This window comes from Zeus faber, assembly GCF_960531495.2.
Source record: "Zeus faber genome assembly, chromosome: 4".
NCBI classification, from domain to species: domain Eukaryota; kingdom Metazoa; phylum Chordata; class Actinopteri; order Zeiformes; family Zeidae; genus Zeus; species Zeus faber.
In genome coordinates, this window is record NC_137191.1 from 4,298,403 (window position 1) to 4,317,274 (window position 18,872).

At 44.0% G+C, this 18,872-nt stretch overlaps 2 protein-coding genes across 2 annotated transcripts in view; both read left to right on the plus strand.

Annotated features, from left to right (window-relative positions):
• Nucleotides 1-18,263, plus strand: part of dnhd1 (dynein heavy chain domain 1) — a gene marked incomplete at both ends in the record, with an annotated part of 35,411 nt that extends 17,148 nt beyond the window's left edge. Inside the window, 23 exons of the mRNA XM_079999780.1 lie at nucleotides 25-148; nucleotides 283-475; nucleotides 850-1,123; nucleotides 1,215-1,855; nucleotides 2,024-2,640; nucleotides 2,822-2,924; nucleotides 3,885-4,017; nucleotides 4,428-4,614; nucleotides 5,334-5,418; nucleotides 6,096-6,245; nucleotides 6,512-6,703; nucleotides 7,154-7,585; nucleotides 8,234-8,648; nucleotides 10,234-10,308; nucleotides 10,469-10,645; nucleotides 11,430-11,611; nucleotides 12,109-13,089; nucleotides 13,334-13,508; nucleotides 15,043-15,262; nucleotides 16,350-16,438; nucleotides 16,571-16,723; nucleotides 16,937-17,505; nucleotides 17,850-18,263. Coding sequence (XP_079855906.1) covers nucleotides 25-148; nucleotides 283-475; nucleotides 850-1,123; nucleotides 1,215-1,855; nucleotides 2,024-2,640; nucleotides 2,822-2,924; nucleotides 3,885-4,017; nucleotides 4,428-4,614; nucleotides 5,334-5,418; nucleotides 6,096-6,245; nucleotides 6,512-6,703; nucleotides 7,154-7,585; nucleotides 8,234-8,648; nucleotides 10,234-10,308; nucleotides 10,469-10,645; nucleotides 11,430-11,611; nucleotides 12,109-13,089; nucleotides 13,334-13,508; nucleotides 15,043-15,262; nucleotides 16,350-16,438; nucleotides 16,571-16,723; nucleotides 16,937-17,505; nucleotides 17,850-18,263 — 6,581 coding nt within the window. The remainder of the gene's footprint in view (nucleotides 1-24; nucleotides 149-282; nucleotides 476-849; nucleotides 1,124-1,214; nucleotides 1,856-2,023; nucleotides 2,641-2,821; nucleotides 2,925-3,884; nucleotides 4,018-4,427; nucleotides 4,615-5,333; nucleotides 5,419-6,095; nucleotides 6,246-6,511; nucleotides 6,704-7,153; nucleotides 7,586-8,233; nucleotides 8,649-10,233; nucleotides 10,309-10,468; nucleotides 10,646-11,429; nucleotides 11,612-12,108; nucleotides 13,090-13,333; nucleotides 13,509-15,042; nucleotides 15,263-16,349; nucleotides 16,439-16,570; nucleotides 16,724-16,936; nucleotides 17,506-17,849) is intronic.
• The window catches only part of fam20cl (family with sequence similarity 20 member C, like), a gene marked incomplete at both ends in the record, with an annotated part of 46,820 nt that overhangs the window by 26,136 nt on the left and 1,812 nt on the right, over nucleotides 1-18,872 (plus strand). The gene's annotated exons all lie outside the window — the stretch shown is intronic.

Consider the following 18,872-nt stretch of genomic DNA (forward strand, 5'->3'; position numbering starts at 1 on the left):
ACAGCAGAATGACTTTTACTACAGGCACAAGTCCCCATGGAGCTGAAAGTACAGATGCCTCCGGTAACCTCGCTAAGCAGGAGCTGCAGACCAGGAACACTTTTCTGGTGGCGTACATCTGGGGGTTTGGTGGACACTTGCATCCCCGGTGAGGAGACATTGTGTTACTGTATTTTGTCAAAACTATTGCTGAGATTGAGATTGTCACTGGACTATCCCAAAATGAATATCCTTCATGAAAATATTGGCAGTGAATATGGTATTTCTTTTTGTTCTTACTAGCTGTTGGCCACAGTATGACCTGCTAGTTCGCCAACTGCTGTTTAAAAGCAGATACAGAGTTGAAGTTCCAAGAGAAGGGACTGTCTTTGAGCACTTTTTTAGCCAGACGGAGGAAACACTTGGGGAAATAATTGAACGTATCAACTGTCCCAGGAGTGTCTATGCTCTTCTGCCCTGTCCAATCATTCCCAAGGTTTGTTCCAATTGTCTTGATAAATGTTCACCATTAACAGGTCAAAGCCATATAATAGCTATGATAATGTTATATTCTGTTTAGCGATAGCTAATATAGCTATCGCTAAACATAGCTAAACATTATATTATAATGTTTATATCGGGGTGCCAAGATAATTCAAGTTTGCAGATGTGTTCCACAGGTTTGCATATCTGACATCATTGTTGTAGTTTTTGCAGTCTTAGCAGTGTTTCTTTGGGCATCTAAAATCGATGAATGTTTCTACATTTAAATGTCAATGTTATTCAACATCGTACTATGTCATTTACATGCATGTTGCAGCGTGTGTCCCATGAAATGCATCCAGCTGTCCAATGTTGTATTTCACTCAGTATCAGAAATATGCCTATCTTCTGGATCGCATGGTGGAGGCAAGCCAGCCGGTGTTGCTGCTAGGTGAGGCTGCTTCAGGCAAAACCTCTCTGTGCAAAACTCTGCTCACTGCAGACAGACCTCATATTAGCCTGCCTGCTAGTCCACTCCTGAGCTCCCATGATATGCGCAGTGTGCTGAATAAAATACCCTTCCAGAGGACCTGCACATGGGAAACTGGTGCTCTAACCAAACAGATTCTGTTTGTGGATGATCTGCATGAAGCTCCGTGTGGTAAGAAAATTAAGCCAATAAAATTCACTCAATCTGAGTTTTCACTTAGCAGATAATCAAATGTATCTTTTTTACTCCTTTCTATTCTTAGATGCCTATGGCAAGGTGTCAATGGCTTTGGAGACACTCCGGCAAAGTATGTCAGAAAGAGGGACATTGACCTCTGACAGCCGTCATTTTAACTTCTTCAGACCTGGAGCCATCAGCTACATGGCCACCTGCCACACCCCTGAAAGGGGTGGTCACAGTGGACATGTGATCTCCTCCCGTCTCACCCGTCTGTTCTCCATCTTTGTCCTTCCATCTCTATCCATTGAAGTTCTGTTTTCTATCCATGCTCCAGGGCTAAAACTCTGGCTAAAAGACTTACCCTTTATGCCAGCGTCCCTAGATATTTCACGTTGTATCATCACTGCAACACAAGATCTGTACCATGCAGTGAGTGACTGTTTCAAACCCACAGCACAGAGGCCTCATTTTCTCTTCTCTCATCATGACTTGTGGAAAGTTTTCCAGGGAATGAGGCTGTATGGAGCGCCGCTCCAGAAAAACACATGCCCCATCGCTGTTGTCTCCAACACTGTACAGACCTACTTTTCACCGGTCATTGAAAGACCTGGGTCCAGTGTCTTCAAGATTGCATACCTTTGGTTTCACGAGTGTCAGCGTACCTTTGGTGACAGGCTGTGCACTGAGGATGAGAGCAACATTTTGGTGTCACTGATAGCCAAGGTTTCAGAAGAATATTTTGTATGTGCATTAGTTGATGATAACAAGCCTATCAGTTCACAAGACACATCCATCGTTCAAAACCTTGCACCTCACACTGAAACACCAGGGACCTTTATGTTATCCAGTCAGACTCTCGGTAGTTCCCTTCTGCCACTGCAACTTCTTCAGCAAATACAAGAACGTATGGATAAGATGGTATATGGTTGTCAGTTTTCTGAACCAGAACACTCAGGTCAGAAACCCAACTTCAAGCTCAACCCCTCCTACCACGAGCAAGACTTTGATGAACTAGTGCAGCAGTTATCTGTATCTGTAACTAAAGAGGAAACTGAGGCGGAGTGGTTTGATGGTGCCCACAGCATCACATCCAGTTACACTATCCACAGGCAGAGGGTGCATCAACTGCTGCATATCCTCAGGGCCCTACTCATACCTGGCGGTCACGGAGTACTGTTTGCTCCATCCGGGGACACGGGTCGCAAGACCAATGTTCGCTTCGCTGCTCATCTCACAGGCTGCCAGGTGGTGGAGGTCCATCCTGGTAACGAAGGAGATTTGGATGACATCCTGGAGGAAGCTGTGAAGCAGGTTATAGTGAATAATGGTAATGTGGTGATATTGGCTCACCAGCAAATCAGCAAGACTGTAAGAGATAAACTACTGCTTGTGATGTCTTATGGAACCTGTCCGGGGCTCTACTCCAACAAGGAGCTGACAAACCTCATTCCCCGACTAAAGACTGTAAAGAAACAGAAACGGCACTTGCATGGTCAGATCAATGACAAGTAAGAGAAAATTAATTTTTGCTCTGTCAGCCCCCTCTCTCGAGACAGTGTGCATAAAATTACCTACTATCCATCATGTTTAGCTGTAAAAATTAAAAAAAAATCTTTTTATTTGGGCTGTTTCCAAAATCGATCAGTTGTTGGGATGATGATTTCTCATGACTATTTCCCTGTAATCAAGGTTCTGGACGCACCTCCAGCAGAATGTGCATGTGTTCCTGTTGCTGCCCTTCACCACCTTGAACAAACCTGACATACCTGCAGATATTGGTCAGGACTGGAAGGTATCGAAATTTGTAGTATTAAAATTATATTTTTTTAATAGCTTTACTGTTTTATACTTAATTTCAAATCTGAGTCACAGTGGTTAACAATCTGTACAGTACTTACTGGTTACTTTACATTTATATATTTGTCACATTACAAACTTATAATTGACCTTATCTTGATATTGTTACAGAAATAAAAGGGTCTCTTTAATCTGCAGTTTGTCAGCCGGTGGTCAGACAGACGCTGGTTTTTACTTGTACATGGGTCGGGTCAGAGATGTGATCTCAAGCAGCTCTGAGACGAAGAGTTTATTTTCAGGGAGTCAGAGAATATACGATCAATTTGGCATTACAGATTCATACATGTTCAAGATAAGGTAAACTCTGAGAAGCCTAAAGGACAATGAGGAGTTGTTCCTGCTCTTGCAGCTGGGGAGGACGAAAAGACGATAGCATACAGACTATACTCCCATGGTTTGCAATGTCTGGAAACTAAGACTGTGCTGAAAATGAAGATATCTGACTGAGGTTATATGAGGTTGTGTTCTTCATTATGTGTGTGCATATACAATATGTTTATGTGATTAAATATACTTAGACGTATTGTTAAAATATATTTTAAAAGTGATAAGCATTTACTGAATATTGATTAATGTTTTGATACTGTATTAATATATGCATTTCCACTCACACCCCAAAGGAAAGCAACAACAAACAAACTAGATGCTTATTTACTGTGTATAATAATTTATTGTTGTCTTTGGTGTTTTCGTGTTGATTGTTAAGGTGAGCTGCTCAAGTTTAACTTGTCAGCATGGACACAGAGATAAAGACTTTTTTTTTTATCATTCTCCTGCTCGTGGTTAGTGGTTTTTTTTTATGCCTGGAAGCTTTTCGTTAACCGTGTTCTTTTATACAGCGGGTGATGATCTGTGTGCACTGCGTCCTCCATACCTGGAATGCTTGACCCCCTAGGTGCACCTTGCCAAAGCCCTGAGCCTGTGCTGCTGTGTTGAGCTCCACCAGCCCTGGTCCACACAGTGTCTAGTGGAGGCCGCCACTTACCATCTCAACGCCCATCTCCACATGTTGGAATTGGATGTCAAACGTCAGTTTGCACTTCTTAATTTTCTCAAGTTTAAAACAGTGCTGTTTATCAATCTCCTAGCTGCACAAGGCCCTAGTATATGGCTATGGGGAGCAGTTATTTAAAGAATTTTTTTTTTTTTTTTTTTACAAATATTATTCAAATAACAACACTAAAATAACTACTATTTAAATAAATAAATAGAAAGTCTGTCAAATAATACATATTTAATCATGTTTTTTGGCTTAGATCCTAATATGAGCGGATGTCTTGTTAAGTGAACACATACAATTCAAAATTGAATTCCACATTTCGTTTGAATCTTCAAACCACCTCGAACTTTGTCCCTAATTTTTATTTGCTTATTGTGCACATGTGTGCGTTTTACCGGTTGTATGTTCCTTACTATTTAAAATTTTCCTGTACCGTAGAGGTGAGAGGAGCCCAAGAGAGCAGTCTGTCCCTGGCCATGGCAAGAATCCACCAATCAGGAAGTAGATACGCGTCTGTCCTTCTGGGAATCCAGCCTTTCGGCCTTCAGACCTACACAGAATTCATCGCTCACTTCTTCTACCTCTGCAACCACCTGCATAGACAGGGACAGGGACAAGCCAGCAGGTAAGTACTGGAGCACAAGCAACAGGTTCTTTCAGCAAACGAGACAAACTAATAACAACAAGCCAAATAACATAGGATATGACAAGACAACACTTCATTATTACCTGGAGGGGTTAGCGTTACAGAGTGCAAGTAAAAACAGATAGAGAAAAAATAAATGATATAAAATATATGTACACATCTATGAACAGAAGTTAACAGGGAATAACACTATGTTAAAAGGTGAACCCAATATAGCCAGATGGCAGGTAGGATAAAGTAAAGAACAAATATAATTTAGTAGTAACATTGCATAGCAATAATATGTTACAATAGTACTAGTAAATATGTGCACAGTCGTATTGAATCAATGTATCTCCAGTCTGGTGAGATTTCTGTATAGTAGTTAAAATAATAGTAATAACGGCATTATAATAATACTAACAGCAGTACCATAATAACAAGGATATATTACTAAGGATAAAAGTGTTATTGGTAATAATAGGATTAGTAATATACTGTATAAATATAACTGGAAAATGAATCCAAGGTAGGGCTAAAGAATGTAAATGTGTAATGTAAATGACACAGGGTGGGTTAAGCCATTGTTACTATTGTCTTTAATGGAAATGGATGAATAAGGAATTTCAGTAAGTTCATTTTCTGAAAACAGGATAAATTGTTTTCAAACCAAATGGAACCTGAGGTTCTGAGCGCAGATTGTTGCCTTGCTTCCCCAGAATCAGAACTGTCCTGAAACGGATGCAGGTCCTAAACGACACGGCTCAGCAGTACAAACAGGATGTGGAACGACTGCAGGACCAAGTTGGAAAAACACAACAGGTGTGTGTGTGCGTGTGTGTGTGTGTGTGTGTGTGTGTGTGTGTGTGTGTGTGTGTGTGTGTGTGTGTGTGTGTGTGTGTGTGTGTGTGTGTGTGTGTGTGTGTGTGCCTGCTTGCGTGTGCAAAACTACAACTTGTGCTACTGTCGATCAAGACATGAAGAGGCTTGTTTTTCATTTATTAAAGGTATTTAAAAGAAGCATTCCGTATGGCTTTTAAGTATCCTTCATATTCTATCTCATCAAATAATAAGTGTTTGCATGTCATTATGTGCTTTTAAGCTTTGTGTGCTTTGCCTCTTAAAAAAAAAAAAAAAGAAGCTTAGTCCATTAGAGTGGAAATCCATAAAAGTGTCTGTGTAGTGGAGATCACACTACAAGTTCCAGAAATCCATCCATTTTACCATCGTCCCTTTCTTTTGATATTTTGAATTTTTCTTTTGGTTACTTGAGGTAGGTATAGAGGAGCATATGCATGACACAAATGCATCGAATGGCTGTTTCGTATAAAGTACCAACTACATCATTCTTGATATTCCATCAAAAATTTTTTTTTTTTTTAACAAAACAATCTTCCAGATTACCACTTTAATGTTTGGAATGGCATATCATATTTTTATTTCCTGAAGCACAGTTGTCTGACTGCATCTCTGTTCTCCAGCTGAAGAAGGAGCTTCTAAGAGCCGCGGACAAGCAGAGGATTCTGTTTGACAAAAGTATGCAGAGCTGCGTGGCAGAGGAGAATAATCTGGTCCACTTGGAATCGGAGACCTATCACACCCAGCAAAAGATCGACATATACTTTGAGGAGGTAAAATATTAAAAAGAAAGTGCATATTAAGTTCCTTTTGTTAAAGCAGAACTCTGTTTGGGAAACCTTGCTCTAAAACACCTGTTACCACTGTATCTCCCTTAGGTTATCAGTGAGATGCTCTTATGATCCGAATTATTTAACATTAAAGTATACAGTATATAAATCATAGTATTTAACAATGTACTTGTTTACAAGAAGCCCCCCAATCAATTCCAACTTTTTGTGTTTTTCTTTTCTTTTTTTTCTTTATCGAATCTTACTAGGCAAGCCCCCTTTTCCAGTCAGTCCTCCAGACGTTGCGTTGCCTAAGTATGTCCGACCTGAATGAGGTCCGTCATTACAGAGATCCCCCAGAGGGTGTGGTGAAGGTCATGGACGCCATCTGTCTGCTGTTCTGTCGTCCTCTAAGCTGGGAGAGTGCCAAGCAACTTTTGGGGCAGTCCAACTTCTTTGAAGTGAGGACATTTGGATTTTTCCATTCTTAAAAGAAAGATGGAAAAGCACATGATGGACAACATACACAATCACATCAGAACATCTTATTTATTGGTCAAATATGTAAAATTGCTGAAGGTGCAAATTTCTGCTGACATCTATGTTTATATTTAGTTAATTTCAGTCTTTTTGGAGATTTTTTGTAAGAAATACTGAGAAACATAAAAAGTTACTTTTCTGCCTTGAAATTTTACCATACCAACTTTCTGTGTCCCATTTTCTCTCAAATTACTGTAAATAGGTTTGTTTAATATAATACATATTATTTTTGTTTTCTACTTCTATAAATTAGTGGAATGTTCTGCCTCCAACCCACTCACTGTCAGATTATTTTCGTCCGTCCGTCCGTCAGGCCATTCTTTTTTAAATATATATTATTTTACTGCTTCTGACATCTGCCTTCTCTACAGGAGATGCAATCCTTCGCCCGCCACCAGGTGACCGACACTCAGCTGCGGCAGCTCGGCCTCATGGTGGACAGCCCCTGCTTCCAGCCGGGTGCAGTGCGCGAGGTGAGCCGGGCGTGCGAGTCCCTGTGCGTGTGGGTTCGCGCCGTGTACCACAGCGTGTGTGCCAAGCGCCGCATGCTGCCCCTGGAGGCCAGCCGCCAGCTCCTTAAGGAGCTATCGGCGGAGGTGTGCGCCCGCCTGGCCGCCGCCAGCAAACAGAAGGAGGAGGAGTGCTGGCGTCTCTGGGAGGTGGAGCGCCGCCTACAGGTCACGCAGGCGGAACTGGAGGAGCTGGTGGAGAGGCTGTGCGTGGCGGAGAAGCTGGAAGCACAGAGCGCCGCCGCTGTGGCTCAGATGGAGATCTACCTTGCAGAGTGGCAGGCTGCAGCGCAGGTAACATGCTGTTTCATGCTTGTTAAGTCGTCACTTACATGAATGAACAAAATTGTCCACTGGCTCTCTGGGCAAGTAACTTTCTAAAATGCAATGGCCCTGGGATAATTTTTTATTTCAATATTATTTTGACAGCCGTCAGTTATTTCTTAATGAGTGCTAGTCTTTTAATAATGGCCGTTGCCACAGGCAACTACTTCCCTGCCTGGTTTCACAGTCCTGTATCATGCTGCCTTCATGCTCCTGCTGACACTAGCGAGTGGTGCCATCTGATGACACCAACTAGAAACCTCAATAGAAGACTTGAAGAGATGTACTGTATATGAACATCAATATCAAAATCCCCAATTTAGAATGACTCATTTCGCAATCAAAGTAATGACCAATTTAACATTATTACTCTATATTAGATGAAGGTTTAGGGCTCGTTATCAGCATTGAAAAAGTGGTATTGGTCCATCCCATCTCAAATACGATTATGTAAGAATTGTGAAGGTCATGCCGGCGACCAACACACACACACACACACACACACACACACACACGCTTCAAATGGTGGCTGGTGAAATGAATTCTCTGCTTTTATCCTGTCCTGGCTTGTCCTTCCTCCTTTTTTTAAAAACATGTTGTTCCTCTTTTTACACCCAGGAGGCGCAGTTGAATATCAAAACCGTACCAGGTGACGCTCTTGTCCTGGCCGCTATTGTCTGTTACTCTGGTGTCTTCAGTGCTGACGTGCGGACAGAGCTCCTGAGCAAGTGGAGGCAACTGTGTTTGACAGGGAACCTGAACCTGGACCCTGAAGACCCCAGAACCCTCCTATTCACGGACCCTGCACCCCCCCACCCGGCTCCTTTCACTCCGATTCCCCTGACCAGGAAGCTTGAGTCAGCCATAGCAAGGGCTTTAGGGCTGGACGCCTGGCAGGTCCAGAGCTCCCCGGCCAGGCTGGTGGTGGAGCTACTCCTGTGGGGCAAACAAAGCCCCCCTGAACTGCACTGGCCCCTGCTGGCAGACGCCCAGCATCACAGGGAGATCTGCTCTCTGAGCTCCCTCATTGCAGGTAGACGGCGATTAATTGACATCATGTACATCACAGGCATCAGAGGACTGTCCGAAGAAAAAGCAAAATTAGACGATTTTCTCAATTTATCAACCCATGCATTACTTAAATGTTGGTTCCCATCATTTTTATTAATAGCACAACCTCACTGAATGCTTTACTATTGAGAAACTTGCTGTTCTGCAGTTGGCAATCGGGCAAATGTTTAAGCTTTAATAATGTATGTTTTTTGAAACATAAAAACCACAGCTAACAACCACTAATATTGTGTAGCTCCCCCTCTATCGCCAAAACAGCTCTGACCCGTGGAGGCATGGACTCCACAAGACCTCTGAAGGTGTCCTGTGGTATCTGGCACTGAGACGTTAGCAGCAGATCCTTTAAGTTATGGAAGTTGTGAGGTGGGGCCTCCACAGATCGGGCTTGTTGTTCCAGCACATCCCACAGATGCTCCCTATCCCCGCCCATCCACATGATGTAGAAGAAAACTTGCTTCATCAGACCAGGCCACCTTCTTCCCTTGCTCCATGGTCCAGTTCTGATGCTCACGTGTCCGTTGCAGGTGCTTTCAGTGGTGGACAGGGGTCAGCATGGACACTGAGCGCTCCCATACGCAGCAAGCTGTGATGCACTGTGTGTTCTGACACCTTTCTATCACAGCAACATTCACTTTTTCACCAATTTGTGCTACAGTGGCTCTTCTGTAGGATCGAACCAGACGAGCTAGACTTCACTCCCCACATAGATCAATGAGCCTTGGTCGTCCATGACCCTGTCGCCGGTTCACCGGTTGTCCTTCTTTGGACCACTTTTGGTAGGTACTAACCACTGCATACACCCCAGAAACACCCAACAAGACCTGTGGTTTTGGAGATGCTCTGACCCGTCGTCTAGCATCACAATGTGCTCCTTGTCAAAGTGGTTCAGATCCTTACGCTGCTTCCAACACATCAACTTCAAGAACTGACTGTTCACTTGCTGCCTAACATCTCCCACCCCTTGACAGGTGCCATTGGAACAAGATGAGCAATGTTATTCCCTTCACCGGTCAGTGGTTGTAATGTTGATTTGAGTCTTACACTTTTGAAAATCAGCTCTTTTGGCTACAACCATCCTGTTCCAGGAGGCTCTATTTCTGTGGGTGGCGCCACCCTCCTGAGACCCCCAATTCTGTGAGCCAATGTGGTTTGATCACCAGTTCCACTTTCTACTGTTATTCAAAACATGTTAAAAGCGCCCCCTTGTACTGCATTTAAGAACAGTGAGAAGCTGCAGCCGAGTGGTAAGTTTCTCAGTAGTGAAGCATTCAGAGAGGTTGTGCTCGAACAGTTATAAATGATGGGAACTGACATTACAGTCAGGGTTGAAAATTAGTGAACCAATCATTTTAATTGTTGGATTGCTCACTCTACAAAAGCAACAAGTAGGATGGAAGGCTAATGCCCAAACAATTAACATAGAGAATGTTTTGTTCCACACGCATGTAAAACCGCTGTTGCTTCTGTTCTGGTTATTAATATCTAAGATTTAAAAAAATATGAATTGTCAGACATGAATCAAAGAAGAAAATCGTTCTGCCCCGCAGAGCAGAGGTACGACATGGTGCTCTGCGCTGACGACCCCGAACTGCTTGACAAGCTGGATGTTGCTGCCGAGAAAGGTCGGTCGGTCTGTCTGTCTGTCCGTCCGTCCCTCTGTCTGTGTCGAGGCTCAACTTAATGTTACAGTGAATAGAGCAGTGGTATATCTCATCTCACGATCGCTTTATTTATGATTATATATGCATTTAAATCTTAATCTTCTTTTCCCCCCCGGTGCAGGTCTGAAGGTGCTGGTGTCTCGCATGGAAGCCGCAGTCCCTAGTCCTGGGTTTCTGTCCAGGCTGGGGCGTTCGGCTGGAACCCCCCCCCCATGGATCAGCAGGCCGTTCCGGCCAACCCACCCCGAGTTCTGCCTCGTCCTCAGCACTGATCTGCCGGTCCGGCTGCTTCTTACTGGTAGGAAGAAAGAAGAATTGGCGAATAAATAATGGCAATAGATATTAAACTAAACTTTCAATTGAACTGGCTATGAGATGAAATTCTTGATGCAAGCATGAACAAATATACGCAACCATACTTAAAACCATACAAAAACGGAGTCTAAAACAGAGAACGCATAGAAGCCAAAAGAACATCAGCCAAACAAACATGGGGGTTAAAAGTATGAAGTCCAGTAGAACGGATTATCTTTGCCTTGCATATCCAAACACAGATCGGTTCAACCACTTGTATTTTTCTGTTTTTCTGCCTGCTGTTCTGGGCCCTATCACAGTCGGTGTCACAAGCAAAATAAACCAACATTAATTGTTAATAGTGAATCACTGCATATGCGCATTTACAAGAAAAGGCGTTTCATAGCACACACAAGCAGTTTTTTCTGTGCTTTTCTGTCCATGAAAAAACTGCTGCAATTGTGATCACTTGCCAAAATAATGCATTTGACCTTTATTATGCAATAACGCCCACATTTTGTAATAGCTTGACACACATTATGCAAAACATCTCTTGTTGATGAACCCAACATACAGACAGACTGGTTCATGTGTTTTTGTTTCTACATTTGTGTGAGCCATCGAGTGACATTTTCACAAATGTGACTCACATTAACATTTCCATTCTCACATCTATTACATTTTAGTAAGCTATTATAAAATGCATTGTTACAAAGCGTTAGACGTTAAAAAAAATCATGGATATATAAATGGATATATGAAACAGACATTGTTGCTGTGTTTTACAGGGATCCACCCGTCCATCCTGCTGGAGGTCAGAGTGGTGGACCTCTCCCCAACCACGGCCGAGGTCCAGGAGCTCCTGCTGTCTCAGCTGCTGCCCTCCGACCACGTGGAGACACTGGTTCGACAGCGATCTGCGCTCTGGAGGAACAAGCAGGCACTGAAGAAGAAATTCTTTCAAGAAAAGGTGATTGCAGCGGACTAAGACCTACAGCCTGGTTGGTAGTATTACAATATAGTAGTCCTATTTGTTGACAGGTACCTCAATATCAGTGATTTTTATATTTAATATTTCATATTTTTGGGATGACCATTGGTTTATTTCAGCAGGTTATTAACACACAAGGAATATTTGAGAAATAATTAATATTATGGATCTGGATATTATGACCAGGAAGTTAGAGGTATTGATTAGAGCAGATAAAACAGCTTTCCAGCCTTTAAGACAACATTTAATTATATCACCATATTATAAAATACCAGACAATATCTAGTCTCATATCACAACATCAGTATTATATTGAGCAGCCCTACTAAGAGGTTCACAGTTTGGGCTGTGAACAAACCCCAGGCTGGATGGAAAATAATATGCTCTCAACACATTAATTTCCAGGTAGTCATTTATAAACTTTTAGGGGGACAATTGGACGGTTTGGATCAATTACTAATGTTGCTGTCTTTCAGACCTCTCTAGTGGACTATATCCTCCGCTCCTCCACGCCATTGCTGCAGGACCCCGACTTTCTGCCCCAGGTGTCCGCCTGTACCCAGTTGTCACAGGAACTGCAGGTAGAGACCAGTCTTCTGCGCACAGAGCTGGAGAAGCATGACATCCTGCTGGCCGCGGCCGGAGAGATGGCCAGGGTGGCCTCCGTCCTCTACCAGGCCTTGCAGGATGTGGCCCGCCTCTCGCCCAGCTACCACTTCTCCCTGCGTGGCTTCATCGCCACAATGCAGCGGGCCCTGGACCCAAAAAACAGGCGTGAGGAAGAGAAGGAACCCACCATGTCAGAGTTCACTCACAGGCTGGTTTCCAGCCTGCTGACTCAGTACTTACCCTGTCTCCTCCAGAGTCACGCTATCGTTCTCAAGCTGCTGGTGTCGGTGGCGTTGCTCCCGCGTGAGGAGCTCAGCTCTGAGCCCGAGAGGGCAGCCTTCCTAAGCGGCCTGTCGGATTTGGATCTTTCACCAGATGCCGCCAAAACCTCCAATCCTTCCGTGCCTGACTGGATCCCTACTGACATTCACGCCGAGTTGCTCCGCCTAGAGAGGATCCCGGCCTTCAGGGGGTTGATCGCCTCGCTGGGCGCCTCTCAGAGTCTGTGGCAGGAGTACCTGCACCTCCCGTCCTCCACCGTGGTCGGGGCCGTAGCTTGTCACTCGCATTCCCACCTGACCCTGCTGCAGCGCGCTCTGCTCTGGAAGACCCTGCTCCCCGCCTCCCTGGGGGGGGTGGCGGAGGACATGGCCGCCTGCTGCCTGAGCATCTCGGGTCGCACAGGGGGAGCCAAGCTGCCGCACGCCGGAAACCCAGAAGCTCTATCCCACTTCCTGGACAAACACAGGGGGCCCGTCATTCTCACGCTCCCTGGTCCAGACTCGGAGAGGTGGGCGAGCATCGACCCTCTTCGGCTGCTCAAAGATCTTCAAGTAGAAACCAGAGAGGTAACACATGATAGCATTTAAGTGGGAAACATATTGCTGTTATATCAATATCATCATATAAGACTAGATATAGTTTGAGATTTTGATTAAAAGTTGTCTTTCAGGTTGCGTGACGGTAATGTTATGCAACTAAATATTATCCATATCAAGGTCATTGTGAAAAATGTTTGTGATATTTGATTTAGTCGATATTACCCAGCCCATTTGCCCGGCTGTGTACTATTTAATTTGGCTGTGACTTAAGGTTCAAGTGATCGTCAATTCATTGGATGCCTGGTGTGACCGGGACTTCATCCTCTCTGCGCTCCGCAAAGCCGCAACCGGCGGCGACTGGTTTGTTTTTACCGATTGCCACCTGCTGGACCGATGGGATGACAAAGTTCTGTTTTGTATCAACCAGCTGATCTCCGACTCTAGAGGTACACTGTTCCAGAAATATCAGGATATTTCTAGAGTTTGTCGATTTGATCATCGTTTTTTTTGCACCACATTTACTCCCAGGGCTGCAGGCCCTTAGAAAGTCTTAAAATATCTTTAATTTGAATTAACTAGTGCATGCCCATCAATGTTTCAGTCCTGGTTCCACAATGCTCGATGAAACTAAAAATGCCCCTGAAACCCCCCCCCCCTCCTGCTGGCTCACTGTTGGCTGTTTATTGAAAGTTTGTTCATATTATACGTGTTGCGTGTCCAAATTGCACCAAATTCCACACCGTACGTCCTTCGGTCCCCAGCAATACACTCTTCAAGTGTGAAGTCGATGGGAAGAACAGTTGTCGAGATAATGGAAGGACTGACAGACGGACAGAGATCCTTTACAGTTACCGTAGATAGTTAAACGATAGATGACTTCTTAATTTCAGCATAAACATTTTATCAGTTCATAGAATCATCTAGTTCATCACCTTCTGTGTTTCTTCCTAATACTGACCTGTACCAAGTATGTAGTACTAACCTTTATACCTGATATCTGCAATACTGTATTGAACAAGACAGATGAAAAATATCTTAGATTTTGTTTAAATTTGTCTTAGAAATGTATTAAAAAGTACAACATTTAACTCTATGATACCTGTAGAGACAATACCTTAAGATTTTTAGATAACATAATATCATTTATTGTTACATATAATTTTCACATTTTTATTTTTGTGGATACAAGGTCAGTGTACTGACAAGGTGGACGCACGTTCAGGAGGCGGAGCCGCTGCTGGCGGCTCAGTTCACCCGCTCTTTCGACTGTGGTTCATAACAAGAGGCTTCAGCCCGCACAGCGTCCCTGGTGAGGCCTCCAGACATCACCGACCAGGAAGTGATCTCACTGCTTGACTTTTCACTTTGACGGATTGTTACGATAGCAGGTCCTTCTAATATGAAAATGATATCCATCCAACTTTTACAACTCAGGATACATCATTTCAATCTTTAGATGAATTGGCTAATCAGTACGTGTTAGGAGGTCTGAGCTGCTTCATTGATTAGTGCACTGGTTTACCATAGGGCTGGGAAGGTTCTCACCATTAAATCAGATTTTGTTGCAAATGGTCATGATTCGATTCAGTTGCGATTCAGTCCGATGATGATGAGATGCCTCATGATACTATCATGAGGCATCTCATCATCATCGATATGTTGACATTTTACATATAATGAGAATTGCTACCAACTTTTCAGTGTACCGTACATCTTCATGGGTGTAAAAGATTCATTTATGTAGCTAAGGCTTTAGATGTAAAGCAGACTCTTCCCGAGAATTCAATGTTGAGGAAATACACAGCTGAAATTCTCTATTTTAAGTCTCATCTATTTCTATTATTATTGTATTATTGATACCATGGGTTTCCTTTCTACGTTAAGGCAGCTTACCTCGTGTCATATTGAACACTTCTGTCTCATTACCCAAATAATGATTCCAGTGACATTTCCCATTATTGTCATCGTTTTTCCCCACAGCCGCGGTGCGACTTCACGCCATGAACGTGATGTGCGACCCCCCCCGTGGCGTGAAGGAGGAGCTGAGGCGCTCCCTGTACAGGGTGCTGTCCCTCCCCCAGTCTGAAGGGCTGCAGCCCGGACGCCTGAAGCCAGTGCTCCGCTGCGCTGTCCTTCACGTCGTCCTGCTGCAGAGACAAGCATACGAGCACTCTGGCGGCAGCAGCAGTAGCTACCGCTGGTGAGAGAACAGACACTCATCCACCCTGTCTTTAGCTCATTTATGCCGTGTGAAACCTCCACCTTGGCTCGGAGCTGCAATACATTTATGCTCCATTCAAAACTTATTTGGTCAGGTCGTCTGCAGGTCCTTAGTTTGTCTGAAAATATCTTGAATTCAGTTCTACTAATATGAGGCCTTTATATTTTTTCAGGCCTTCGTCAATTGCTCCTAAAATGTAATTTTGTACAGCCTGTCAATGTCAGATGAATTGGAAAATGATGAGAATAATAGAAAAGATGGAGACACATAGCAACAGGCGTCGTTGTACAGCACTTGGGTAAAGATCTGGTCAGTTTTTTAAAGCGCTATAAATTTGGCCTTGATGGGCTAGTCTTCGCACATGTAGTTATGTTACCCAGCAGCAGTTCAATACCTTCCTCTGTGATAAGCACTGATAATGGCTCGGATCCACTTGGATATTACACATAATGACACAGACTCCAGACCCGAGGTGATAGAATGCGAACTGACCCAAAACCAATGGACCATCACAAGATGTGGACCTGAGCCAGAACCAGTCCCAGAACGGGCCTCAGGCAAACCCCTGAAGACCTGTCCAATATATCCCTCAAACGTATCATGCTATGTTTGTTTGCATTAAATTAGAGCTGGACAGATTTTTAACTATAACCTTGAGGTGGAGCACACAAAAAGACTTTTAAATTGTAATCGCCCTGTAAAAAGGATTTATTATATACAATATATATATATATAATATACTATATAATATATATATATAATGTATAATATAATATACAATAAGCAAACAGCAAATTATTGTTTCATAAATAATCAGAAGTCATAACAGGCCGGGTGCTTTCTATAATAAAATAACAGTCTCAGTTAGATTTAATGTGTATTCCCTGCACAAGCAGAATCACTTGAATTAAAGTGAATGAGAACAGATCTCCCGCTTCGCCCCTCAAGCTGCCTTTTTATACTTTCAGATCATTGTGTATTCATATCTTACTCATAGTTTTTGGCAGTCGGTGCATATCACTCGTTTAAACATACATTTTCTAAGTGTGTTTTTGCTGCTTCATAGGACTAACGACGACCTCCAGGCTTTGGTGGACGCACATGTTCATGTGGCCAGTCTCTGCCACAACGAGGCTGAGGCTCTGGAGTACTTGGGTACCGTACTGATTCTGGTTCCTGTGCTGTGTTTTGCTTAATAATAATAATAATAATAATAATAATAATAATAATAAAAATAGCTTTTTAATATAAATTTCTTGCTAAATATAATATCCCCCCCCCCTCCAGTGAATTTGGTTCATGGCGGCCATGTTTCAGACTCCATCGACCTGGAGGTGGTGCAAAGTGTCATTAAGGCCTGCCGCAGCTCGGAGCCCCCCCTCCGTGGTGGCGGGCCCCATGTCCTCTACGATGTCATCAACCTTCTACCTACGCACCTCGGTACACACAGCTCCTCCAAGGGGTGTGGGCTGTCTCAGAAACGTATTTATCACACTCCTGGGTCTACGCAGTATGGATACATATTAAAATTGTTTGGCAAAGAAGTTTGGAAAATGTGTAGGAACTCTGAAGAGCTTGTAGTGGGGGCGCCGCTTCATGTACTTTGGAACCACTTGTTTAAGAACGACTGTGTCATCCTTCTCTGTCCATAAGGGCTCCAGCAGGGACTTGTGCGCTGCATGCAGGGCGTGGCCCACATCAAGGACCCAAGACTGCTGGGTTTCAGCGCCGACCTTGCTGCGGAAGTGGTCCAGGTGGGAAGCCACTCCCTGAACCTCCAGCTGAGGGACAGCCAGTCACCCAGATCCAGTGGCGTCCCTAAACTCAACCTCCCTGCCCAGCTGGCATACGTGGGCCAGGCCAAGGAGCGGCTGCAGGCTCTGGAGAGCGTGCTGGCCCACCGGGAGGACGCTCCACCGGGGGGACTTCCGTTAGCAGACTTCCTCTGCTCCGAGTGGGAAGGCCTCAGAGATCTGGTTCCCTCGCTCCTCCATCAGCTCCACCAGCAGGTTCCAGATGACAGGCTGATGGAGGAGCTGCTCCGCTTGGAGAGGCGAGTGGAGCTTCTCAGGGCTTACCTCTGGGACGACGCCACTGATGGTCTGCCCGCAACCTTCCGTCTGTCGGCTTTCAGAAACGCCAGAGGCTTCCTGGCAGCGCTGAGGAGAGAGGCTGTCCAAGGAAAACATATCGATATTGAGGATGTAGCTCTGGATTTTCAGGTAAGGGATAGATAGATAGATAGATAGATAGATAGATAGATAGAAGTAATAATAGAACTAGTAACACTTTGAATAAATTGACAGTTAAGTTAAAGGGCCAATAAACCTCTGTATCAACAATCCCCAATTATCATACAGTATAAATCATAGTATACATTTCACTTTTCTCAGAACTCAAAGCTCTGTACAGTTTGATTTCCTTGTAATTTCATTGAGCTGTCTTATCACTCTTTATTTTGTATTTATGTGGATATATTTTGTTAACATGCCAAAATCTTCCTCCTGGGGGATTTATAAAAGACTTGTATTGTAATACCTTGTCTGGTCTTATCTTGTCTCTGTAGGTTCTGAGTAGTTACACATTGCCAAATTATTGTCCGCCGGGCTCTGTGTACCTGTGCGGCCTGGAGCTGAGAGGTGCATTATGGGATACAGGGCTGGGAGCCCTGCAGGACACCGTGTCTCCAAATCCGTGCGCACTCCCCCTTGTGCGTGTCACTACGCGCGTCACCTCCCTGGAGCGGTTCCGCCTTCGAGCCTCCCGCTCCAAAAACCCCGATCACGTCCAGGGCCCGTCCACTGCTCCCCCCTCCCCGCTCTACCACTGTCCCGTCTATCTGGACGGAGAGGACCGGGCGCTAGATGGGAGGGGCCGGGGGCTGGCTGATGCCAACGTAGTGGTCAGGGTTCCCCTGGTGTCCAAGCTCAGTCCTGTGCTGTGCAGCCTGAGGAGGGTGCGGCTGGTCAGCACCCTCTGACCGCTGCACCACCACCGACCTAGTACACGGGCATCAGATTGTGAAGTATTCTGCATAAGCCCCAAATCCACTGTACTCGAGAGAGTCTCTTTATTATCCAGCATTTTTTACCATTTTTATTTGATCCTATGAATGCATAAATGATATCAATATTAACTGGTTCAATAAGTCTTTTTCATTGTTGAATTGTGTATTTACTTTTTTAATGTCAAAGCCCGTGTCAGTCCTTCCTCATTTACTCACGTGCACGCATCCCTTCACAAACATGCACTTACTCAGACAAAACATACAAAAGGCTTTCCAGATACTGTTGGTGTTATAGTGCCTTGAATGCATATAATATATGCATTTAAGGCACTATAATTTAATAAAATTGAGAAAACTTAAAATGAACTAATAAATTGCAATAACCATTTTTGTGCATATTATGCACAAAAATGGTTATTTGCAATTTATTGCTTTGTTTTAAGTTTTCTCAATCTCATTAGCTAGGAAGTGTTCAGCTCGTCAACTGTATGAATAGCTGTTATTATTATTTCTTGGTGGGAAGTTACGTGCATGTGTTAATACTCATCCACCTCAGTGTTGAAGGACCACAGGACACTCCAG